Source organism: Electrophorus electricus, chromosome 17, assembly GCF_013358815.1.
Source record: "Electrophorus electricus isolate fEleEle1 chromosome 17, fEleEle1.pri, whole genome shotgun sequence".
In the NCBI taxonomy this organism is placed as follows: Eukaryota; Metazoa; Chordata; class Actinopteri; order Gymnotiformes; family Gymnotidae; genus Electrophorus; species Electrophorus electricus.
In genome coordinates, this window is record NC_049551.1 from 11,854,122 (window position 1) to 11,881,292 (window position 27,171).

The 27,171-nt window shown below is 39.0% G+C and overlaps 1 protein-coding gene across 9 annotated transcripts in view; it reads left to right on the forward strand.

The window, feature by feature from the left end:
- The first annotated feature begins 324 nt into the window (after positions 1-324).
- arl15b (ADP-ribosylation factor-like 15b) overlaps positions 325-27,171 on the forward strand; it is a 61,262-nt gene continuing 34,415 nt past the window's right edge. The window contains exons 1-7 of one of the 9 annotated variants that reach the window (XM_035535631.1): positions 325-497; positions 833-882; positions 17,123-17,180; positions 19,034-19,059; positions 20,672-20,816; positions 21,184-21,243; positions 26,716-26,924. In XM_035535631.1, coding sequence (XP_035391524.1) covers positions 19,054-19,059; positions 20,672-20,816; positions 21,184-21,243; positions 26,716-26,924 — 420 coding nt within the window. In that variant the 5' untranslated portion in view covers positions 325-497; positions 833-882; positions 17,123-17,180; positions 19,034-19,053. Of the gene's footprint in view, positions 883-17,122; positions 17,181-17,825; positions 17,875-18,967; positions 19,060-20,029; positions 20,168-20,671; positions 20,817-21,183; positions 21,244-26,715; positions 26,925-27,171 lie in introns of all 9 variants that reach the window. The other 8 variants (XM_035535630.1, XM_035535632.1, XM_035535629.1 and 5 more) reach the window with 8 other exon arrangements.

Consider the following 27,171-nt stretch of genomic DNA (forward strand, 5'->3'; position numbering starts at 1 on the left):
GGTTGTGTGGAAACCAGAATACTAGGACTTAAAAGAATCAGGTCTTGTTTAGACATTTAACAAACCCTTTTTACCTATACTCCCTTGTTTTACGATGGTTAATTTTAAACAATTTTTTTATGTCAATGACTTAATTTTACCAGTAGATGTCGCCACAAATAAATGTAAAACTTTCTGTTCGTTCCATGTATTATAGGCGAAGAAATAGCGCAGCCTCTCAGATATTCGTGATCATGGTCACGTGGATTGGACAAAGATACTTGAGAAACAAGGACCTGCACTAAGAAATTTGTTATAAGACACTAATAATGTTTAAAATCTCTCTGATTAAGTTCTAATCCATAAATAGATAATATATATTTCAACGACCGTGCGTTCTTGTTAATTGTAAAACTTAAGTATAATCATTTGTTGTAGCCATAAACATGACGTCATGCTGAATTCTTGTTATTAGATTATCTGTGGTCGGGCCCTAGCCTACCTGCCTTCATGAAACGGTACTAGTTACATTTCTGCAACGTTTTGCAGTTTTCTAGTTACAGGCGAACACTGTAAGTTACGAGTGTGTTAGCCATCTAGAATTAAAACAAAACCAATGTAGCAATGTATGTGTATGTACAAGAAGATTAAATCTTTCCGCTGGAATTACTACATTAGTATACCCTCGAGGGTATCACAATCCATTGTTGGCCCTGTTAGCTGGTTATTATTGAAGCGTAGGTATTGATAGCTAGTTAATGTTTTCCTATCGAAGAGGCGGGAATCTGAAGCGCATAGTTTTGGATGCATTCGCTTTACACCAGCAATTCATTTGACATTCTGCTTCGAATAGGATTTCACTTTTCTGAAGACCAGCAACCAAGGCATTACATGGATTATCTGGTAAAGTATATATCTCTAATTAGTCAAGATAGCTATCTTTTCCCAGTTCTGGTTAAGGTGAACAGCTTGCTAGTTAGGTTAGCTAGGTTAACCTACCTAATGCTAGTTAACCTACCTTATAAACCCTGGTTTAGTCTCCTCTTTGTTAAACGTTACTAGTGAGATGTAACTCATGAATCGCTAAGTATGATATAGCTGGTTGGATATCTAGCTGGCTGTTTGGTAATTAACGTTACCTACTGTAATAATAGTATTTTTTAGTGTTCCATATCCTTATTGCATAGGGAATATAAGCAAGGAAACGCTTTGTTTTTTTCTTGCAAACAGACGTTTTTTGCCTCGTGTAAGAGGTTAGCTACGCCGGTGTTTGTCCCTAACGTTAGTTTGATAAAATAACACACTCGCTAGACAGTTAGCTAATTAGCTAGCTAACCTAGTTAACCTATCTAGGTAGATGCCATGCTTAGCATGTTTTGTTGATGTGAAGATTGGATAAAGTCCAGCAATGACCTACTTCACATTATGTCAGACTAATCCACATTAAATGGGGTCGATAAAAAACTTTGTGGACATTTCAGACGTTTGATTTTAATAAGTTAAGGTGCCTTCGTAATGAAGATTAATACTAAGCTAGCTACCTAAGTAATAAAATAGTTTGGGTGCAAAGTTTTGTTGTCCTGAACTAAAAGAAACCCAATACAATACCTGAAGCCTGGTTTGAGCCTATGATGTGGGGTGGTTACGTTTTTTAAAAGTCATTGTGTATAGATCAAGGCCAGATGGTGGTGTTTGAGCGCTTTAGCATTTTCATTAAGGACAGTCTTAACAGTGGATTTCGAAAATGGGCCTTGAGCTGGAAAAGTTAATTTGATGAGGTACAGCAGCACTGGGTTAGCTGGGCATTTAGCAGACACTCAAGTGTTGAATTCTAGACACTCATACTGTTGTCATACTGGTCCCATTTCCCTTAAAAATGTGTAGTGTTCTAAATGTCTTCACTTAAAAAAAAGTTAAAGTCCTGTTAATTTGCTACTTGAATAACATCTTTGTGCTTTAGGGCTTTTGTTTTTGAATGATGGATGTGCTTCAAGAAAGTTATACATCCATCATGGGAGAGATTTTATGTATTTAAATAGGTTTATTTGATATTTTGGGAAAAGTATGCCCACGTTCTGAGAAACACAGCACAGTGTGGACTAAAAACAATGTTTTCCTTGGAGTTAACCCCAAATTTCAGTATAAAAGTTAGATTTTGCTATGCAGTTACAGTGAGCCTGTGACTCACTGAAAAAAGACACTCAAGCAGAGCTTTTTTTCACCCACCACTAGATCATCTTTGATATTTTGATGGTATCATTTTGATGGTTGACAATGGTATCAAATTAGCCTGTCACTATAATAAACTGTGGCTCTTTTGTATGAAGCTATAATGGTTTTGCTTAATGTAACCTTTAATCATTTATGTATCATCATGAACATGGCTGAAGTAGACGTTTAAAGGACAACACTGGCACTTAAGTGGAAAAAGACAATTCGGTAGTTATGACACCATCATATAAATATGTTCAAATACTTTTAACATGAACATTTCCATGAGTAACAAATGAGTTTGTTAATGTTTCTTTAAAAACTATTTACAATAAAAAATTTTTTTGCAATTACCTACTTTGGCATGTTCCATACAATTTAAATGGAAAATTAAATATGAGTGTCCGTGTAGACCTGATGCCTGACTGCCCTGTAGGTGGTTGGAAAAAGAGATCTCATGCCATGCAGTGTTGTCCCAGTGTGAATTTCCTTCCCAGTTAAGTCAAATGGTGTAACCAGAGCCTTTGTGTTCTGTTTTCTCAGAGGAATGTGTTTCCTTCACATTCAGTCTGTCGCATATTCTTTTATGCTTTTGTTCTGTATTGTGTGTATACCCTTATGTGCCTGCTTTTTTTGTTATTAAAGTCACTGTCTGGGGCCTCCACTAAAATGTACACTGTGTACATTTCCTTATAGCTCTGTTGCGTAACTGACTTTTCATGGAGGAGCAGTGGTGTGTTTTAGCAATTTCTATACTCCTTTAGTTTCCATTCTGTTATCATGTTTTGATCTAGTATTGATTTAATGAAGAATAAGAATTTAAAAAGGAGAATGGTTGTATGAAAAAATAGATATACAAATGTGTGTTAAACGTAATTTTTGGCAACTCCTTTAAAGCTCAGTTAGGGATTGCTGGAACAACATTGACCATCCTAGAACCAACTCAGTTATGTTGATGAACTTGGCTTTTCTCTCTACATTAACGCTATGCAGAGTGTACACTGCTTAACATGCTGGCTACTTTAAAACTTCTGCAGCTCAAGCACTATATTGCAAAATGCAAGGAGCTGTCCAAGTATGTTGAAGTATCATTTCAATGTACAGTGTGTGTTTCCCATATTATTTGTACACAAGTCCTAGTCTATGATATTAATAGTGAAGGCAATCACATTGCTGTTTTGACAAATGTTGCTTTGGCCGAGTCTATTCAGTAGTTTTCTGGAACTAATTTCTCTGACTTTGCTTTGTCCTTTTTGATGCCTTACTATATTTTTTTTCTTTTAGTCATCTCATACTTACTCATGTTTGTAGAAAAGGGTGAGTTAAGCTCTGTGTGTGTGTGTGTGTATGTGTGTATATATATATATATATAATGTGTGTATAAAATATGATGTGTGTGTATATAAAGTGTGTGTGTATGGCCACTCTCCAAAGAAATTCTTTGCTCTCAGTAGGACTTCCTGGTAAAATACAAGGGGGGGGGGGGGGGTTCATATGGTGTTGAAATAATATAAATTGTGAGTTGTCTGCACAGGATGCCAAAGACCACTACACCATATCTTCAGTAAAGACTAGCAAAAGATGTAATAAGATTTTGCAGGTGTGTGTGTGTTGGCGGTGGAGGTGGTGTTTCCATCATGATAAGCTTGAAAGTGTTTGAATTTTATATAGGGTAATAGCTTGACCCATTTTCAGGTGAGAGTGAGCACCAGAGTAGATGAAGGAAGTCAAGTACAAATGATCTCTTTGTGCTATAGCAAGAAAAACTTTTATTCTCATATGTATCACTTTACTGATGTGTAACACCTGATCTTTTTCTTGAGAGAAATTTGGCCTCAGACTTGGAAGTTGGATTTCTGTGGCTTGAACTGCTTGTTTTCTGGAAGTACCTAGTTGAGGTTCTGCTGTGTGGCTTAGCCTAAACTGAACTGTAAGCAAATATGTGTGCTCTCTCTCTGCTGACAGAAGGCTGGGCAGGATGTCACAGAGCATGTTTTCCTACATTTTTCATCTTCCAGTTCAGTTAATCTGTTGTATTTTGTATGGTGATATTTTGTCAACACATGCTCAGCGAACAACCATCCCTTTCATATCTCCCACTGGTAAAATCAACACATCCTCTTCTTTTTTTTTTCTTTTTTTTTTGTTTGTCATAGTCTTTTTTGTTTCTCCGTTAGGCTGTTTGTGTGACTGATGGGGTGGTCGGCCATAGAGTGTTTAGGGCAGCACCTAGGTTGAAGTGTTTGGAGGTTCTGGTTGAGTGCTCTGTACTAGCCATTGCAGGCCTTGTTTAATGGGTCATTATTGCCCTGCCCAAACTGCTTGCAGTGCTAATGGTCTGTTAAAAAGCCATTGTTATCAGTCTGATCTCCAAAATGGACTCTTGCTCCAAGGCATCTGGACTGTGTCTTTCGATCTTTATTTAGCAGAGACAAACTTTCACTATTGGCTCATTAATCAGAAGAATCAAATATGTGTGGTGTCATCTTTTTTTTTTTTCTTCTTTTTTTTAAATTATATTAAAAAAAAACTACTTGGAGTTCTTGGTTGGGAGATAGATGGCACGAATGTTTTAAGAATTGTTATTCAAAGATATTTCTAAACTATAAAATTATGTAAATTTTGATGTTTAAAATTTTATTTATTTATTTATTTTGAGAATCCAAGGTACTGTTAAAATGAAGCTCTGGATACTGACATTTTTCTGACAGACTCGCAACACTCAAATACAGTAGTAACTTGGATTTTGAACCAAGAGACTGAATTTCGACCAATGTGGTTGAGTCAGATTTTCCAATAAGAAATAATGTAATATGATTAATGCTTTCTTGATTCCCCCAAATTATTTTTTTTACACCTGTATACATATGTAGTTAAACGAAATAAACTAATAGAGAAATATGAAATAAGCACTTTGTGTCTTGATGCTTTCTTGTGGTCAAAGTTTGTTTTTTTGATAGAAATCCAGAGCAAGACTACAAGAAATCCCCATTTAAAATCCGATTGCATCTTGATCATACTCGTTTTAGCCTGTGGTTGAACTCTGAATTTCTGTTTGATATACGGGGCAAATCCAATTTGGTCAAGCTCATGGATGTTTGAGGGTCTACTGTAAATGTATTATTTAAAAAAATTGTAACAAAAAATTAAAAATACAAGGTCATGCAATTATAATAACAGCCACACACATTTCAATAAACACTCTCTTTCAAATAAACAAATCACAATCAGGTTGCAAGCATACTTTTGTCTTCTTCGAGACAAATGTAAAGTGTTCCCAAACAGCTCAGCATTTTGCCTACAGTTATTATGGCCAACGTGAACTGTAGCGTGATGTTCGCTTCTGTGATTGAGCAGGATGTCAGGCGCCTGAGATGAGTCTACATATTTCCACATTGTAACAGAGTAATTAAAAAGGATAACAATAATACAAGAATGTGCTGTCAAAATATTTTGCAGTTTACCTTTATCTGAAGCCTACATTTAAACCAAAAAACTACTGGAATATCCGAATACCAAAGTTAAAAACCAAATACCCAAGGATCCAATATCTGAATAGTACAATATTCAGGTTCAGACCCAATACATACTTACTTATGATCACTGCCCCCTTTTTTAATCATTTCCAGTTCTGTTTCTTTGGATTCTCCACAAGTTTGGTAATAGTACAGTAGGTATTTGAAACCATGTGTCTCTTTTCTCGGTTGTGTAAAGCCTGGACAACGCTAACCTGCAGCTCAGCTTTATTAGCTAATTATTTGACTTGGTTTACATTACAGACTTGGTGGGTGCTGTGGCCTGCTTTGCTTTGATTCCAGTTCCTGCTTTCTTACCAGATTGATGGATGAGATGTTCTGTTGTTGCCGTTATCTGCAGTCAAAGCTAAATTTGATTAATGTCACAGGATCACAGTGGGCGTTGATGATGTGCCAGCATGCTAATGCTGGTGTTGTCTGACTCTTAATGTGGATCATGTTGGTAAATACTGATTGTATTTGCCATGTTTATGTTTATTACTTGCATGAATGCGCAATCAGAGCTTAGTTATATTTAGTAATGTTAGCTAACATTTAATAAGCAAGCAATTGTCCATGACTGCAGAGACAAGTTTTCATTCTAGGTAGGTATATTTACACACAAAGTTAGAAGGCAAAAATAAACATGTTGCTGCCTGTGACATGAACGACTCAGAATATGAGCCGCTATTAGTAAGTCAAGCATAACAGTGGGCAACAGAATTTTATTTTTCTTCCCAAACTAAAATAGGTAAGCTTTAATACTACCTTTTATGCTTAATCTTTGTTGTTTTTAAGTATGTAAATTTTACATTAATTATATATTATGTATTCATAAATATGGTTGTTTATATTTGGCCTCATGAACATCCCTCCAGCAGTTGTTTGCTAACATGGAGAGGAACCACTTTCTTTGGTGATGCTTTTCCATACTGTTCATAATGACATGAATAAACTGGAACAAAATAAATGTGTGGTGGAGAAATTTTGAAAACATTTGGATTCGGCAGGCAAAAAAACATAAACAGGTATTTTTTTACACTGTTAATCACTGTAATTATTAGCTTTTATTTTAAAAAAATGGTTAAAAATTGTAAATTTTTGTACACTACTCAAGTGTTGCATGGCAAAAACTACAGTATAATCCATATTTTATAAAGGTTAACTTTAGGGTCTTTTTATATGATTACCCTCTCCAGTGAGATCCAAGGGACTTCATGTTTAACACTTATTGTTAGCTGTGGCTGTAAATAAAGTGGACTAATATTTTGGCACCCTATGCACAGATTAACTAACACAGTAGCAGGCCTCTGGAGAGCAAGGGCTTTCTTTTAAGACACTGAAATCAAACACTCAAATTCTGTTTGAGATTTCCAGGCATTTCAAATATCATGCTGCTAACACGTGCATGAAAGATGCCATGCAGTAAATGGAAGTCCAGTAAAACTAGACTTGTTTAGTTGTCTTGTTGAGAAACCATGTAATGAACTTGAAAAATGTCTGCAAACTATTTTCCAATGCTGCAACATAATGATGGTTAAACATGAACCAGGTGTGACACTGACACAGAAATTGGTTTTGCAGCTAATGTACTATTGTGTAGCATAGTGTAGGCCTATATCTCCCCTGGTTGATTTGTTAACCTGTCAGTGATGGCAGTCAGACAGTTGATCTACAGTAAGACGGTCAGGTGGTTTTTATGTTGGCATGTAAAGGCAGTCCATTCCTATGGGCAGTCAGGCAGTTTCCATATATGTTAGTATGGTGGCTACTACTGATCACAATTCCACCTTCCTGCTTTTTGCTACACAATATTGTGGAGTTGGGATCATGTGGGAATGGTGACTCAGGCCATGTATTCTATGTGCTCCCCTTCCGTGCTTTGATAAGGCAGGATGTAGCAAACAGGTCTCAGAGTTCCACTTCAAAGTGGGGCATATCTCAAAATGGCCTAGGCTCCTTCCCTGGACAGCTGCCTCAGGGCACGATGCTGGGAAATGGGGATCTTCTGTGAGCCCAAACAGGATGCCATTCAAAAACAGCCCACTCCATAAAGACAGACTTCCTCTATAAGGTCTTGGTGCAGTGGGTGTATAGGGTTTCCCAGCCGTCTAGGAGATCAAGGCTATAATTTGGCCCTGTATGTAAGACATTTGTATGTAAGACATTACAAATGGTAATGTGAATGCATTTGATTTCACTCATAATAAGCCAGGATATGTCTTTAAGGCAGTGATGCCATTATTTCAAAAGTTTAAATTGAAGGTTTCAGAGAGAGTGCAGTTCATTAGGAAATGATTCTTTAGCCCATTAAAGAACTATGCATCACAGAAGCATGAACTCACTTTATGCAGTCAAATCATTAAAAAATGTGTGTCTGGGGTCCTGTGTGTTTTACATACACAGTCACTTGGGAACTTACAACACCCAAATTCCAAAAAAGTTGGAACAGTAAGGAAAATGCTATTGAAAACCATAAAGAGTGACTTGTATGTTCTAATCATCTGTGTTAGTTCGAAAACACAGCAAAGCATTATTTGATGGTTTTTGAAAATGTACACCAATTTCAAATGTGAAGACTGCTACACACACCAAAAAAGGGACAGTCAAGATTGTGTAACATACACCAGTTCGTCAGGTTTAGCGAGTAGAATTTTCTGTCATTTTTCTAAACCAATCTGTGAATTGGGTGCCTTCTGGGTCAGGGACAAATGTGTTTTTCCCGGAATGGAGTGGAGCAAGAGAGTAGCAGCCTTTGGAGCTTCAGGATAAATGGGTTATTTCAGTGGCCCTTGGGATGCTCAGAGAGGCTAGCTCAAAGCAGAATATGCAAATATGACAGTACACTAAAAAACTACGCATTGCTTGGAAATGACTTCCAAACATCTTCACTTGATATGAACAGTTATAAAAGCAACTCCTGAGTTGGCAACACAGATTACTTCGAAAGCTTTAGTAGGAAAACTCTTAACCCTGAGTGCAAGTGTTTTTATTTGCTGCATCATGTTACATCAGTTCTCTCCCTTTAATCATGCACATGTGCCCATCTCAGCCTTGAACCCCTAACTCTTTGCACCACCCCATGTGTGAGGCCCAAGGATGGGGAACTTCTCTGTCCACGTCATTCGATCTATTTCACGTTTTGAACCAAATACTGTGCCGAGTTGTGGAAGCCTCTCCTCTTTCCTATATGGGTAGAAGGATATCAGTTTTCCCTTACATATCCCCCACAGTTGCTAGGAAATGGGCCACGTTTGTTAAAGTGAAGGAGCACCACTGCTGTTTAGACTTCTATACCTGGCAACTTTGCCTGGTAGACACACTCACAGGTCTGAAGATCAGGCATTGGCATCGGACTCCTATAAAAATTCCTCGACGTCCTCAGGGTGATCCTTTTTCCTTCAAGCTCGGGTCCTCTACCAGAGGCCTGGGAGCTTGAGGGTCCTGCGTAGCATTTTACCTGTTCCCAGAATGCATTCTTCTGCATGGAAATCTTGGCTATAGGTCTTGGGTTCTGCTGCAGCCATTATCCCAGTTTGGGGGTCACAGCCTCTATTGCTCTGATTTATTGATGGAACCATTGTTGCCTTCACCTTCCACATCTTTTCCAGCTCTTGTCTCAGCTCTTGGTATTTCTCAAGCTTTTTGTGTTCCTGATGTTGCTATCATTTGGGATTGCTACGTCTATCACTACAGCCCTCTACTGCTGTTTATCCTTCACTAATATGTAAGGTTGTTTAGACATTATTTTTGTTTGTCTCTATCTGGAAGTACCACAGGATCTTAGCATGATCATTCTCCACCACCTTTGGGGGTGTATCCCACTTTGACCTTGGAACTTCCAGCCCATAGTTGGCACATGTCGTTTCTGTACACTATGCCAAGCCACTTGCTTATGGCATTCCATGTACGCTCTTCCTGCCAACATTTTGCATCCTGTGCTGCTCGGGTAGATCCCAGCCCTCATTGATCTTGTATTCAGAGCTTGTTCCTGTGTTCACATGTTGTCTTTCAAACCAGTATTTTCCAGCAATTTGTAGGATTTCTCCATATCAGCCACTTCCACGATTTGCCAGTGTTACATACAGTTTAGGAGTTTATCTGCCTGTGATGTTTCCTGTTCCTCCTCTTTCCCATCCACCTCACGTTTCTGCTGTCAGAGGTACTCAATTTAAAGCACTTCATCACTTGGGGCCATCTTCCTGGCGTACTTCAGGCTCTTGGATGTTTCCTCCTGGACAGGGATAGGGGCTGAGATGGTCACTAATCCTTGGCACCCTCTCCCTTCACTTAGTGTACAGTCAGAGAGTGCTGGATTTGGGATTAAGCCCTCTGTGCACTGTGAGGAGTTTTTTGCTTAATGTCAATAGCTTCCATCTCCTACTTTGGCTAGGTGATTACGCCATGTCTGATGGTAGTGCACAGGTGTTGATTGCCCGAATCTTGTACTTCCCATTCAGCTGACTTCTCAGGACTTCCCACTTTGCTACCCTGTTTCAAAAAGCAGCTACAGCCAAATGCATACAGAGCTTTTAGGGTGATTAGGGTTGAAGCATGGATCTTGTTTCATCCTGGATAGTTGCCGTGATGCTCACTAATCCTCAGATCCCTTCCTTCTGCTTGGTGTACAGTACAGTCTCAGAGTGCTGCATTTGGGATGAAACCCTATGTGCCCTCTGATGAAAGCCACTTCTCAGGACTTGCCTCACTCTTTGTAGCTATTTGGCTGTAACTGCTCTCTATAAAGGGGCAGCAGGGTTGTGCTCCTGGTGGATAATCTAGGAGGGTAGGACCTCCTTGATGGACCCAAGTGCAGACCTGGTTGTGCAAAGAAGGGCAGCAAAAATGGTGCAAGACAACCAAAAGGTGTCATTTATACAGAGAAGGGGATAAAACTGAATTAGTGTTCAATGCTCTGCCTACTACACTCCTGGGAAGGAGAAAGAAATTCAGAACACAGAGAAAATAATAAGGAGAACACTTGGTGCCTTCTGGAGCAAGACACAATTGACTATTCCAGTCTGGGAATTAAACCAGGGTTGGCACTAGTCAAGGCCCTCTAACTTAACCACCATACTACAGTGGAGGTGCATGGGACAGGTATTGTAAAGTTAATAAGAATGCAACCATCTTGGCATGTAAATTAGCTACAGGCTAAAAGGCTACTGTAATTATATTACAAGTTAAACTTTAAGTTAAAAGCCATTCTCTAAGCAGCTGCTTAATGCTCTGAAAAATAAAATGGGCCTAACTGATGCCATTTAAGCAGGAGAAGGCTATAAGAAAATAGCATAGTGTTTTCAGTAGCTGTTTCCTCAGTTCATGTTGTATTTAAGAGGTAACTGTCAACGGGAGTGGTGGAGCTCAAGTTGAGGCCTGGGAGGCTGAGATCCTTCTGAGGGAACTGCTTGTAGTATTGCTAAAATGGCAAATGAAAGTCCCCTGTTAACTGACAAAGACCTTCAGGAAGGTTTCACGGACTCTGGAGTGGTGGTGCACTGTTTTACTAAGTAACAACACCTGCACAAGTATGATCTGAAGATAACCTTTCCTGAGTCCTTACTGCAAAATTCAGAATTTTGCAAAGGGGGATCTAAACAAACCTGATGCATTTTGGAAATAGAATATTTTACCTCAATATAATAATGATTTGCCCACAATTAATAAAGGTATGTTTGGAGAAAAAAGGGGTCAAAATTTCATGAAAAAGTACACCTCTCCAACTGTTAAGCATAGCAGAGCATTGACCCAGCTTTGGGGTTTTGTTGCAGCCAGTGGCACACTGTTTCACTGTTAGAGGGAAGAGTTGGTTAAATATGAGCAAATTCTGGAAGCAAACACCAAACTGCTAGAGGCACTACCTCAAGAGGTGCAAGCTGAAAGTTTTGCTATGGTCCTTACACTCCCCTGACTAAAAAATCATTGAAAATCTCTGGACACATCTACGACTCACAGAACTAGATGCCTTTTGCAAGGAAGAATGGATGAAAGTCTCTTGGCTGGCTACAAAAAACTAAGTGGGTTTTACTAAGTACTGACCATGCAGGGTGGCCATTTGCTGTGGACCTTTTAATTTTTTTATTTTGAAATTGTAAAAGATGGTGATCATGCTTAAAATATTAAAGAAATGTCATCTTTAACTTCTACATTTCACTGTATATTGGTCATGGAAAATGTCCAGAAAAAGCCCAGAACAATTCCTATAAATTTCTGGAATTTTTTTAACTTTGGGAGTTCTGACAGCATTACTACCTTTCCTGTTTTTTTTTTCTTTTAGGATTAGCTGGCTACTGACTCTGTGCCTGCTTGAATAGTAAGAATATGATGAGGAATCAGAAAATCAACAACTTCCATCCTTATTGCGAGTGCAAAACTTGCCCTTGGCCCCATGTCTGCTTATTTCCTAAGATTGTTGTCAAGTGTCTTCCATTTACATCTGCTTTCAGTGTGAATGGCAGGAGATTATTAACCAGGCACAATAGAACTACTTGTGTATCTGTATCTCAAGATTCCTAGAAGAAATGGGCATCTATACAATGGAAAATGTCACTCTATCTCACGGGGATCTGCTAGAACATGCTGAACTTCACTTGGTGAGTTGTTGAATCCCTGTCTTTATGACTTAATCTAGGTAATTTATACTGCTTGTTCACTACAATAAAGGCAACCCAGAACTGGCTATATTGCGCAATGGGAACTGACCAGAAACTGACTAAGGCTGAGAATACAGAGTATGCTATAGTGTATGGGTATGGTAGATATGTTAGGATCTGTGACCAGAGATGATTATTGCTAAGGATTTAGATAAATATTCCATAATCTGCAGTTAGAACATGATTTGCTGACATGTCTATACCCCTAATTGTAATTGCCCCCTCTGTTTTTAATACACTCTACAAATCGATAACTACTTCTAAAACAAGCTTGGTTTTGTAAATAGCCTGTGATACACGCTGTACATAAAACATGACAAATGGATTGTCATTGTAGTGGCCGATACCGTGTGTACAAAGCTTATGCAGTTTACCGTTTTACAGTGTCTTTAGCAGTGCACATGTTACTATAATCTCAGATAGGTTTGTTCGGATCCTTCTGTAGTAACTTCTTGGTGACTTGGTTAAGTATGTAGGATACAACAAAATGGCAGGGCTTTTGGTGTAAACCTTTCCCAGCAGTTTCCATATAGAAATGCAAACTGCCATACAACACCTTCACGAGAGACATGTCAGTTGCGGAAACTGGCACCCAAAGACATACACTATATGGACAAATATACTAGGATCAACTTTAGTCATTGATTTTCAGGTATTTCATTGCCACAAGTTTATAAAGCACCTAGCCATGCAGTCTGCCTTTACAAACATTTATGAAAGAATGGGTCACTGAATTTGAGCATGGTACTGTAATCGCATGCCACCATTGCAACAACTTGGTTTGTGAAATTTCATCCCTTCAGTATATTCCATGGTCAACTGTAAGTGGTGATGATGATATTGAAAAGTGGAAGCATTTAAGAATTTCAGCAACTCGGTCACAAAGTGGCAGACCCTGTAAATTTACAGAGTGGGGTTGCTGAATGCTGAGGTGCCTAGTGTGTAAAAGTTGCCAATACTCTGCTGACTTAATGCCAGAGGAGGTTTGGAACCCTGCAGTTATTAACATCAGCATGAAAAACGCACTGGGAGCTTCATTGCCTGGGTTTCTATGGCCTAGCAGCTTCATGCCAGTCTAACATCAAGCACAGTGTCGTATATCAGATGGGATTCGCTTCAGGGGTTGGCCTAGGTCCCTTTGTTCCAGTGACGGGAAATCTGAATGTTTCTGCATACCAGGACATTTTGGACAATTGTATGCTTCCAACTCAGTTTTGGAAAGACCCTTTTCTGTTCTGACATGACTGTGCCTCATTGCACAAAGCAAGGTCCATAAAGGTCATGGTTGTGTGACTGTGGTGTGGAAGAAATTGACTGTCCTGCACAGAGCCCTGATGTCAACCTTTGGCATAAACTAGAAAAGAAATTGTGAGCCAGGCCCTCTCATTTAGCATCAGTTGTTTTGATCTTACAAATGCTCTTCTGGATGAAATATATAAAAGTTCACACAGATATTACAAAATCTTGTAGAAAGCCTTCCTACAAGAGCGGAAGGTATTATAGCTGCAAAGGGAGACCAAATCCATATTAATGTCTATGGATTTAGAATGGGATGTCATAAAAGCTCCTGTAGGTGTAAAGTGTAGGTGTCCCAATTCTTTTGTTTGTGTGTGTCAAACCTTTGAGACTGACACATTTTGGTTTTCACAAAGTTTACTGCCTCAGTTTTTTTTTTTTTTTTTTTTTTTATATATATATCCTTATGTCAGATATTTTGTAGTGAAGTACAATTAAGCATCTCATTATTTATTCATTTATTTATTTATTTTTAAAAGCTTTTTATTGTCCAATATGTCCAGTTTAAGCAAATAATTAATATTTAAAGTGTTGACCCTTCTTTTTAAGACTTCTGCAATTCGTCTTGGCATGCTGGATATCAGCTTCTGTGCAAAATCTTGACTGATGGTAACCCATTCATGCATAATTGTTTGATCAGTTTCCTCTTTATGAGGAATGAACACAGGTTCTAAATGTGAGTTTCCTGGCCATGTACCAAAATTTTTAATGTTTTGTTCACTGAGCCACTTATCACTTTTGCCTTGTGACAATGGTATGCCGTCATGCTGGAAAAAGCATCATTCATCACCAAACTGCTCCTGGTTCGTTGGGAGAAGTTGCACTTGGATGTTTTGATACAATTCCTTATTCATGGCAGTGTTCTTGGGCAAAGTTCTGAGCAAATCCACTCCCTTGGATGAGAAAGCAACCCCACATATGAATGGTCTCAGGATGCCTCACTGTTGGCATGAGACAGGACTCATGGTAGCTCTCACCTTTTCTTCTCCACTCATTTGTCCAGATGTCCTAAATAGTCTGAAAGGGGCTTCATCAGAGAAAATAACTTTACCTTAGTCCTCTGCAGTCCAATCCCTATACTTCCTGCATGTAGAATGTCAGTCTGTCCTTGATGTTTTTCTTGGAGAGAAGTGGCTTCTTTGCTGCCCTTCTTGACACCAAGCCATCCTCCAAAAGCCTCCACCTCACTGTGCATGCAGGTGCACTCACACCTGCCTCCTGCCATTCCTGGGCAAGCTCTGCACTGGTGACGACCCGATCCTCTAGCTGTATCCTCTTTAGGAGATGGTCCTGGCACTTTCTTGACTTTCGTGGGTGCCCTGAGGCCTTCTTCACTGCAATTGAACCTCTCTCCTGGAAGTTCTTGATGATTCAATAAAAGGTTGATTTTAGGTGCTATCTTACCATCAGCAGTGCCCTTTTGATGCAATGCAGTGATGATGATTGCACACGTTTCCTTGGAGGTAACCATGGTTAACAGAAGAAAACTGCAGTCACCACCACCCTTTTAAAGCAACCAGTCTGCTCTTCTAATCAGCATGACCGAGTGATATCAGCTGCCATGTCTTCGTTAACACTTTACTTTCTCCTGAGCTAATGAGAAAATCACTGAAATTGTTAGTAGGCCATTTTGTGGCAGGGTTGAAATGCAGTGGCTGGAATACAGTAATAGAAATTAATTTTCATGGCAATGAATAACTTTCCAATTAATTGCAATTCATCTGATCACTCTTCACAATCTAGCATTAATGCAAATTGCCACCATAAAAACTGAAGCAGCAAACGTCATGACTGTATATGATCCATTTGTCAACAATACTGTATATTTTGTATATCCACACTTTAGCATAAATGAAGTGGTACACTATAGAAAATTGTTCACATTGCCATAAGGAGAAATTTATTTTTTCAGTTCATTTCAGGGGTGTTACTATGCTAAGTACTTAGAACCTCTTGCAAGAATAATTAAATTTTGCTTTTCTGTAAACAACTTTTCTCAAGTTTAACCACCTCAAACCTAAGCCTTTGTTTGAGTGTCAATGTTTAACCCTGACTTGTGGAACGGGGAGCGATTCTTAGGTTAGCTCATGCATCTTCATGCTTCTTTGTCTCATCTCCAGCTTTGGTGGGGTTAATCAAAAAGTTAACCAAATAAAGCGAGAAAGAGGTGAATAAAACAACTAGCTCATGATATTTGGTTATGAGACATGTGTTTTAAACTAGGTGGGGTCAGTTATCTTAATTCACCTGAGCCTTATGGTCTACACATTAGAGATAAAGTGCAGATGTTATTGTAAGCAATATAAAGAACACAGTTATGTATATGAAAGCAGTTACATTTTCATCAAGAAACACACTACTTGGAGACAGATCTGGTTACCTTGAGAGATAGAGGAACATGGAAGAGAGATCTAGAGAAAGGTAGAGAGCATGATTATTGCACATGCATGATACTGTACTACTATTAATAATTCAAATAATCTTCCTCCATCTGTTATACTTGAGATGAGGAGGTAGTCACCAAGTAATACATGTATAAAGGCTAATATGCAAACACTAGAATAATAGGCTTAAGGCATGGATATGATAATTTCAGGACTAACTGAAATAACAAGACATACGAAAAGTTAAAGTAAATTGAGAGAGCAGATTTCATAACAGTTCAATGATGATAGCTAGTTAGACTTCACTGAGAACTGAGCATGCTGAGCCTGTAATGTATATAACAATGCATTGTTGGCCATACATGATTAACAAATTCAGATGGGGGAGTCTGTAATGGTCACTGAGGGGTGCTATGGGTCCATTGTCTGTCTGTCTGCAATCAGTATGGAATACAAATGCTTGTTGTTAACTTTAGCAATTTTATTATCTTCTGTACATGAATTTGATCTGTGATGCTCGCAAGAAGACCTTTCTTAAGGGAAACATCAAATTCCAGTAGTCCTTCAGGAATACGTTTTCTTGATCTAAGTATTCCAGGTTGTGAAGTCATCCCTAAATTCCAAGTGGGATACTTTATGGCCTTGTTGTTCCTCAGTCCAGGTTTGGGGTTGTAAAGTTTGGGCCATGTGTCCTGGCAGGGTAATAAACCTTCCTTACAGAGTGGTTTGGAGATCCGATAAGGGAAGGGTGTGCCCTTTTAGCTAAGACAAGAGTTCTGTTTTTTTGCAAATTAAGCCTCTCAGAGTGGGTGTTATGCGTTGTACCAGGGTTGAAGGTCTGGCCAGTCAGTAGGGCAGAGACTGGTATTCCAGAGCATCTTGATAAGAAGACCTTATGCAAGGGATGTTGGGGTTACTTTCAGCCGCAGGAGCGGGCACTGCAGCTTCCACTACATTTAGTTAATGAATGGGATTTGTAGTTGTCTTTATTGTAGCAGTCTGTCCCTTGTGTAATAGAGGGTGGTATTTCCTCCAAAATGTCCTTGTGTTTCCTGTTTTTTTTGTTTTTTTTTTCTGGGGCAAGCTGGCTGACTTACCATCTTTCACCTCAACGGTCTGGTGGCAATCACTGGGTGATGGAGGTGAGCATTACTCATCGGGATTTACATTCAACGCATTGTGCCCGTGTGGCTGTTTGTGTTTACACTCAAAGCACTATGCCTATGTGGGTGTTTGTGTCAATGCACTGGCATCTCTGCTTTGAGCACTTAGCCTATCACATTTGCTCTTTGTACTGCTGCCACCACGGTGATTGTGCATTGTATTCAAGACCTATCAGCATGGCCATCTGTAGCACCTGAAGTAAAGATTAGGCCTCGTGTGATATTTGGTAATGGTGGCACTGCTTGTCTCAGAAGGGACTGGGGGAATGGGGTGATGTTTTAAAGCCTGCTTACTAACTGAATGAGAATTTGCAACAGTGTTGAAGCTGTAACAGGTTTCTGACTTCAGTCTTCTGACTTCATAACAATTGCATGAATCCTTGACCTAAGATATGAATGCCTATTTATGTGAACAATGAAATACTCTAATGTATTATTAATACCTTTCTGAGGATTTCCTTTTTTCAATACCAAGATGTTAACAACAATAATTGGAGACCGTCATGGTGTTAAATAAGAAAGCATGATTCAGTTATGTAGTAATGCACCAGCATTCCTTAATATCTTTGAGAACAAAAAACATTTTTGCTTAGTAAAAAAAAAGCTTTGTTTTCAATCTTATAGCAGGGAGGTAATCTGATATCTGAAGAAAATGCATTTCCTTTTTTGAAAGGTAAGGATAATAGACAGGAATAGTCCACTCATTCTCCCCAAGCTGATGCCTTCCTTTCATGCTGACTTTTCTCCTGTTTTGCTTGCATTTACTTTCTAGGTTTATGATCTAGGACATTATTAAGAAATAATAAAAAACATAAACATAAAGCTAATCTTAATGAGGCTGAAATATTTGCCTTATTGAGATTGTGTGTGTTTGTCTGTCTGTGTCTCTGTCTGTCTGTGTGTGTGTCTGTCTGTCTGTCTGTCTGTCTGTCTGTCTGTCTGTCTGTCTGTCTGTCTGTCTAATGTTAAGCCTATATGTTCTGTATTTATTGTAGTGACTAAGAGACCATATTGATTTTAAAAACTACAGTTAAATCATATTCACGAGATATTTTTTAAATATTTTATTTCTAATAGAATTTGAAATGTTTAACCTTTAGAACATTTAAAAACAAGAAATCCATATTTATCCTTCCATCTTGTTGTGATGGTCTCTTTGTCTGCCTGTACCAGTAGACTTAATCATCTTATGTCACATTTTAAAAATCTGTTGAATCCAAATAAAACATTGACTACTGAGTTAAGGAGGTGCAAACCAGTTGTTGTGTATACTTTTATCAGTATACCCAAAACAAACATTTCACATAAAGCTCAGCAGAACAGTTTGGCTGATATTTTGTACTGAAATTGTGAGTGTTCTAAGCTGTGCAACATGCTCGCTTCTTTTCACAGTATGACAGTCAAAACACAGCAGCATCAAAACTGTTAAATCAGATATATGTCTGTGCTTAGAATACTTTCCTGCTTAAAACCTAAGAGATTGAAATGCTATTGGTGTTATCAGTGGCATAGATATATTGGTAGCAGTATTCAAACTGATAGACCACAGCACTATCCAAAAGATTTACGTTCAAATGTGTTTGTTTAAATGCACTCAGATTCCTTCAAACCCTATAGCATTGCAGAAATGTAGCTTTCATGTTGGTTTAAATAAAAGCAGAGGCTTCCTTAAGGAAATGAAAGCTGTTATGTCCACTAGAGGGCAACCTCTGTTTTAACTATTCCTGCTCCTTTTGTAGTCAAAATTTCTTGCTCTCTACACACAGTCCTCATCAGTCACTTGTTGAAGGTCTTCAGTGCAGCAGTGTTAACATAGCCTGTGTTCATTATAGGCTGCCATCCCCACTGCTAGATGGCTGTGAGTAACCTCCTGATTTGTACATGTGGCATGTTCTTTTTCTGCCTGCCCTGAGTGGCTGCATGCCCCTACTCGCTAAACCAACCTGTGTAATGTGCTGTTGGGCTCCATGGTGTGCCTGTTCTCTCACCCTACACTCTATTATGGCTGTAGAGAAGGAAGAGTTGACCATTCTCATATGAAATCAGTGTCTTTCTCTCCTTTTGAATCTTATTTATTTTTCAAAACACATCTTGTTTTGAATATTTACTGTTTGGTATTTTAGAAAGCAATATTTACTTCAGATGTGTTCCTTCAAAGATTTGCAGTTGGTCAATTTACAATTAAGGTGTTTAGAAAGCAGCAATGTAAGTTTACTATCTCAAAGGCTCCTAGTTCCATCCTCCTCCCAGTTCTGCCCCCTTTTCCAGACGCAATTAGGGAATGGCTAACTTTGAGGTGAATTGATACTCAATTACAAAAAAATGTCCTGCTATCTATGACTTTATGCTAGGTGACTTGATCTCTAATGCTATATTGGTGTCATGTTGAGAACAGATCTAGGCAGTGTAATATTTTACTGTCAATATTTTATCATGATGTCAACCAAAAATCGAAGACAGCCTGAGAGAATACATGGAACAGATATATTGGGATCACTTATTCTCAAATGTTCTGGGAACATTTTACCTCTGAGTTCATTGGAAGCATGGTGGTGCTATGGAGGGGTTTCTTTTCCTTCTTTTGCAGTAACGTCTACTAAAGCAGATGGCGTTAACAGATGTAAGACATCAAGGACTAGAGATGTCCTTTAGTTTCTAGAGTGACATGGGTGCACACGCACACACTATTCTGGGATAGACATGGACACTGTTCTACCTGTATAGATTTTTTTAATTTATTTATTTTTAATTGTCCCATACTTCTTTTTTCTTGCATTTATATTTATACCTCTTCTTTTCATTGTTTCTTTTTGTTCCCTTTCTTTCAGTTCTCTCCCACTCACTCAATCTCTCTCCCTTGCGCTCTCTCGTCTCTCTCTCTCTCTCCTCCTGTCTCCCTCTCTCTGCCTGCTTAGAGTGGAATTTGGTTGAAGTTGATGAATAATTGAGATCATTTAGAATGTATGGTATGTTAAAGATTCTTCTTATATGATGATCTTATGTTTTTGCTAGGTACTAGGCGCACGCGCGTTTGCGCTCTGTGCTTATGTGGGGTTCTTGGGGATGTTGGGGGGGGGGGGATTTAACAAAAACATGATTCTGCATGTTGATTCATTAAAGACAACTTAATAGCTTTTTATCTGTGGAATATTTAAATGACTAATGATCCTGCACCTGTGAAACTTCATACTATTAAGTAACAATACTCTAGCACTTATTGTTTGGTAGTGTTTGATATTGTACTTATCATTGTCTGATAAAATGCTTACGCTAATTTGGCAATTCTTCTAGGTATCGATTCCTGTATTTCAGCAATAGTCCAATGGTATCTTGAATTCTAACCTACTGTACTGGCTAGATTGCATTCTATGAGTTGATGACAAAGCACCTTGTAAGTCATTCTGGATAAGAGTGTCTGATAAAAAATGTAAATATAATGCAAATGTAAAATCTTGATCTCTTTCCCCTAGTGTTTTAGAACCCTGTGCTGTAAAGGACCTCCCCCACCCAGACCAGAGTATGATGTAGTGTGTATTGGGCTCACAGGCTCTGGAAAGACCAGTCTGCTTTCCAGACTTTGCAGCGAAGCCACAGACAGCATTGTCCCTACTACAGGTCAGTGCAGAACCTGAGAGCTCTGCTATAGTACAGCAGACCCACTATCCCACAGGACTGCCCCCCCCCCCCCCACACACACACACAAAGAGACAGCACCAGTGTACCAGCCACCATACCAGAACACACACAGTCAGAAGTGTTTTAAGAATATATTGAAATGCATTATATAATTATAATGCACTATAATGTAGCCATTTTGCTTCACTCTTAGTTTGCGTTTTGTCCTTCCTGTCCTGAAGCAGCAGAGAGTAAAAGAAAAGGTGTATTTTGTCAAATACAAGTCTGATAACTTTTAAAGTGTAAGTGAAGGGTTTATTTTTCAGACTGCTGATCTTGGATACTTTTGCTCTTGTTGTAAACCCAGGTTTTAGCATCAAAGCTGTGCCATTCCAGAATGCCATACTGAACGTCAAGGAACTAGGAGGTAAGCATTATCCTATGTGTGCTGAAGCACCTGCGGTTTGCTCTGTAGGCCTTGGTAATGACAGGTATTGTAATAAGATAGTAATACTTGGGTGTATAGAACTGTGCAAACTGAAGACCCACCAAAACATTTTAAGCTCGTTTAAATATTTATTGCATGTAAATACATTTCATGACAGAGAAATAAACAGTAATAAATCATTGGTCACATTAATGTGATAAGTGTGTGTGTTTTCTAACAAGTTACTGAAATCTTGCGAGATGACTTGAGCAACACAGGTTTTAATTCCTCTTTTAAATATTTGAGGGGAAAAAACAAATTTGTTTTACACGCATTGAAACACTAAAGACCTACAGGTGTGCAGAACAAAACCCCACCTTTTAATGTATCTGAAGCTGTGTGGGACTACTTGGACAAATAAAAGAACAAAGCACAGACATAGGTAAAGATGCAGGGAAGAATTGACCATGGGAACACTTTTGTTTGTGGAGCAATTTTTGTAGTTCTTTAAGTCTACGTCTATTTTATAGTGCATATTTCACATTAAATGTTTTATTGTATTTAATATGTATATTGTTGATAATGTATTTTCAACATGTTGGTATATTAGTAGATTGAACCTGGCTATGTCAATGGATAATTTTTAAGGATGTCCCGATCAAATTTTTTTGGCTCCGATACTGATCTGAGTCATTTAATATTGAGTGTCTTCCGATATTGAGTCTCAATCCTATACTTATATTTTCCTAGATAATACTATTGCAGTGCATACTTAAAGTACATTACAGTTATTACAATCAATCCAATGTATATGCTGACAATCATCCATTGCTTTTTCTTTTTTCTCTCCATATTTCTTGCATTGCCTTGCAAAATTATATGGACCCGTTACTTGTCTTTTTCCCGAGTGCTCAAATTCTCCTCGACTGCTTATTTTGTGTGCTCTGCTGTATGGGACCTGTGGAACTACCTTGTGTGCAATACCGCAAGCTTTAAATTAAAGTGGAGTCAATTCAGTGTGCCTTGAGACTAAGTAATGACATTGGGGAAGCATCAGAAATCCAAATATCTGTGGTAAAGCCAATAGCAGTCACATCTAATAAAAGACCTTGTATGCGGTTGTAAACCTTGTTGTAAAGCTTCAGTAGAGCCATGTCTGAAATGTAGTGTTGAGGGGGTAGGACATATAGCTCCAAAAGCTCCAAAAGATGATGAAAACTTATATTTTCTAGCACAGCAATATGCTGGTCATCCAATGTGATGAATGCCATGTCGCTGTGTGGAGAAAGTTTCTTCTTTTAAAAGTTTCCTCTAGTGTGAGTTACTTCGGTGCAGCTTTTGCCTGGCTAACCTGAGTAAACTCACTTTATTCCTCCAATTGTTTAAATTTTTAGGTGGCGTATCAAATTGGTAGTATTAAACATAGCTCTGTTACTACTGCCTCACCAAATGCTTGCATTGCAGACATTACACGTGGCTGTTGGACTTGTTTCATTCTCCAGTTTAAAATATTTCCACACTGCAGACAGTTTAGGCACATTTCTGTTCTCCGTTTGACATCCGTATGATCGCAAACAAAGGATTGGGCTTGGGTTCATGCTCAATAAAGCTGATACTGGTCAGTTAAAAAATTCCTTGATCTGTCCCGATACCAATCTGTGAGATCGGATCGGGACATCCCTAATTTCCCTTTGCGATCAATAAAGTTGTCTATCTAACATCAGTAAACAGTTATAAATACAGAGCACTCCATATTTCATTCTTTTCCATTTATTATCACAGTTTATTTTATTTTTGTGCTTTTTCTGTGCTATTCATGTAAATCGACTTTGGGTATGTGAAAGGCGCTATATAAATAAAATGCCATCATGCACCAAAATAATACCTGTCTGCACCACATCAGCTGACACACGATCTGAAATATAAATGTTGGATGCTATGAGGGGGATGTGTTGTTGGGGCTTTCTGCTTACCTTATTAAATGCATCATATGCAGGAAATCTCTCCGATGGCACTGACATACTGCATCTCTTGCTGTCATCTGAGGATTTGACCAGGCTGTAGGCCTTTCATGCTTATTGGGTGTTGGAGTAAAGAAATGGGAGTAAAGATGAAAAGGTTAGCGATATGGATGTATAGAGGCGGAAACCTTCCTTTTAAAGCCCTAGTTAGTGTTAATTGCTAATCATTTGCCCTGCACTAGTTGCCATTATCCAGCTATTATTTGGTCGGGAGACAGTTTAACACAGCATTAAATGATCATGGTTGAGACATTTATTGTGGATATTGAGCCTATGTTCAATATCTACAATAATGTCTCAACATGCCAGAGTTGCAGAGTTTTTTGTGCTAGTGTGTCAATGTTGCTGGGTTAAAGTGGTCTGTCGCACAAATATGCCTTCAGCAGTCCCTAGAATCTGACTGTTGATGACTCATAAGGGCTAAAGGCAGATAGATAAGAATCTTCATGGCAACTTCTAGGCTATAGACTAACCTTACACCTAAAGAGTGTACTTACAAGGCGTTTGTGCAGGGATTGTCCTAATAAAATGACTAGTGTTTTGAATAAATAAAAAACTGGGAGAAATGTGAGATTAAAAATAAGAGATATAAAATTATGATGTAATCTGTTTGGAATGAATAAATCCCAAGATTTTTTTTCTGATGAGATTATGGAAAGTATTCGTATGGTGAGAATACTTATGTGGTTTAACTGCATTGTGTGACTAGTAACGAGGCATGATACCTTTTATATTCATGAGACAACTTCCATCTTCCTGTGTCAGCCCCTCCTGACATGCAGAGGTTCACCATTCAGCAAGAGGAAGTCAAGTATTTTATAGAAAAGAGCACACTTTCTCCTTTTCATGTGAAAAGTCCCTGCAAGTTGAGACCAATCCTCAACTATTCTCCCTAAGAATTTTCCAGGTGAAATGTCAACGAGGCAATCATTTATCCTGCCTTTTCCTCTTTCTTTTTATCTTATTCTTTTTATCCTTGCCTGCTTGGTTGGAGTTCATCACAATGTCAGAGGCCTAATGGAGGAAAGAGAAAATGAAGAAAAACAAACTGTGGTGTAGGGGTTATGGCAGGAGTATAACCCCAGAGCCAGCGCTGGCTCATATAGTATTTTGTTTTTGCTGGAGGCAGTGATGGGCCATGATGTTCTCACTCTCTGCCACTTTGTCTTTTCTACGCTCAGTTCTCCGCAAAGATTTTTTTTTTTTTTGCCTTGCGCATTTTTTGGGGGGTGGAGGGGATTGGAGTGGGACGGGAAGTGATGTCTGGATGCAGGAAAGGGATTGGAGTGTCGGGGGTGCACCTTTAAAATTTGCTTACCTTCTGTGCACGTTTCCCCTTAGCCCCATGACGCTGACGCCCTGAATGATCTGTGGGAGTTGACAGGCCTTGAAGAAGATGTGCCACATGCTTGCTATTGCCATCGCCAAAGTGGCCATCTGAAAACACTTAGCTCACACTCCTGCATGCCCTCTGTTCCTCAGGATGCTGGCCATCATTTAATGATTTCTGTGGCAATGTGTTTTTCTTGTATAACCACTCACTATTATAATGTTCTAGCCAATCTGTGATGGATGGTGTGTTTTCCCCATATTGCTCCTGGCTTAGAGCATATGTTTTGTGTTTGAACAGAAAGTAAACCACTGTCTTAATGACTTCTCATCTCCCTGGCATTTTCCAGCTGTGTTTGAGTTTCAGTTATCACCAGTAGATGGTGACGTAAAGCCTATAGTGTACCATTTTGTGGCAATGTTTTAGTGATGGGAAGGTTAAATGTGTTATTTGGAAAACTGCTTATCTAATAACTGAACTGCAGTGGCTGGGGACGGGATTGACGACCTTTGGAATTGGCAGTGTGAATGGTGGTGGTATGTGTTATTTGACGTTTTGAGGTAATATGTCAAAGCTGTCTGGCAACATCTTTTCAGACAGTCCAGTAGAAAGAACCTTCACAATCTCTTGAATGGAGGTGCTGGGTTTGTTTTAGTCACTCAGAACAAATTGTAGTTAATACTGTATACCCATTTCTAAGAGAGAATGATGCCCCTGCTGTCAGCTTATCGTAACAGAGTTGTTTGTTTAACAACATAGGACTACAGTGGGGGATTTGGAATCAACAGAACAGTAAGCCCAACCTTTTGATTTTTTTTATTTTATTTTTTTTGTAAAACACCAAAGAATATTGAACTATAGTTGGCTATAGTTGGGGAAATGTTGCCTACCTAATACTCTCAGACTGGCTGAAGAGCCACAATTCCCTCAATGGTTTGATTTTATTTACATTGTTTATGAAACATGAAATAAAACCTCTTGTGATTGGTTGGAGTAGCTGTAGTTGGGTCCCTGTGAAGTGCGTCACCATTCCTGGTTCTGCAGTATCCAGCCACTGTATGTTTTTGCTGTTTTTCGCCTGCTCTCAACACAACTAATTCAACTCATCATCTAATTATGAATGAGCCCTTAACTAATTAGAGTGGAGGTTATTAGAACAAGGAGAATGCAGAGAATGTGCCATAGTGGGAACAATAATGGAAGGAACCTCTTTGTATAATGTTTATTACAGCATGTAGATTACTGCATTTTAACTTGTTGCCACTGACTTTCATTCACTGTTAATTGTATTACATTTTGGGCAGAAAAGCAGTCAGAAATCGGTAAAAAAAACGAGTACCAGTGAGTAGATGTTTAGTATGGTTAGCTGCCACTACCCATAAAGAGGATGAGGTGTATGGACTGCCGCTTGTAAATAATGCAGTATGCTCTTTTTGTAAGCATGTTGGACAGGTGGGCGGCAGAGGACTGTTTAAGTCCCATCTCTTTAGGGTTCAGGTTGCCCCCTTGGTGTCTTGTGCTAACCAAATCCCTGCTTTGTTTGTGCATCTTGGTGGCCGCATATTTTTGCGCCCCTCAAAATTGCTCCGCACAAGGGAAACCATATGTTGGCTGTAAAAGTGGATTCATTTGAACTGTGCTGTAGACTGGCCATCACAAGAAATCCTTTTAATATGCTCTTGGGGTCGGCTTAAAAGCAGACACTGCAGCCATGAGCATATCTTCCCATGGAACTATTTCCCTATACAAAGGCCCCCTGCAGAAACTCAAGAGTTGGCATGTGGGCTTGGAGTCATAAAAATGCATATTGCAGTGATCCACAATGATTTTGTGAGGCTGGGGTCCTCTGCTGATATCTTCCAGCTATGCTCAAGCTGGAGCAATGTTGAAATTCTCTCCTTGTTTCAGCTGCCAAAATATTTTTGTCAAGCTTGTTAGCATTAGAGTTGTTTTTAAGATATTTTTTTCTTCCTAGACGCGGTACAATTTGATTTACACTTACAAAAAGATGGGGTGAGTGAGCGTGAGTTTTCCTCAGCTGTCTGGCAAAGGTTGTTATTGATTGTTATGCTTGCCGAGACTTGTGTCGATGTGAATTTGTGCATTCTCCCTGACTTACAGGAGCGGACTCCATTAAGAAATATTGGAGCCGGTATTACCAGGGCTCTCAGGGTGTGGTGTTCGTACTGGACAGCGCCTCATCAGACGAGGACCTAGAGGTGGCACGAACAGAGCTCCACTCAGCCCTGCAGCACCCACAGCTCTGCACGCTGCCCTTCCTCATACTGGCCAACCACCAGGACAAACCCGCCGCCCGCTCTGTGCAAGAGGTAACTGACCACGCTCTCTGGTTAGCTTTAGAGGTTAGCAGTGTGGGACATATGCACTCATACAGTACTGTGCAAAGGCCATACACCACTATTAGATTTGTTGTTTTAGCAATGGTACAATGATTTCTCAGTCTCTTTATTAGAATACAACCAGAAAATACATTTGTATGCAGTTTAAAAAAAAAACTGAAAAAAAGAGCTTCAGTAGGCTACAGTTTCAAGTATTTCGGGTGACCTCCCCTTACAC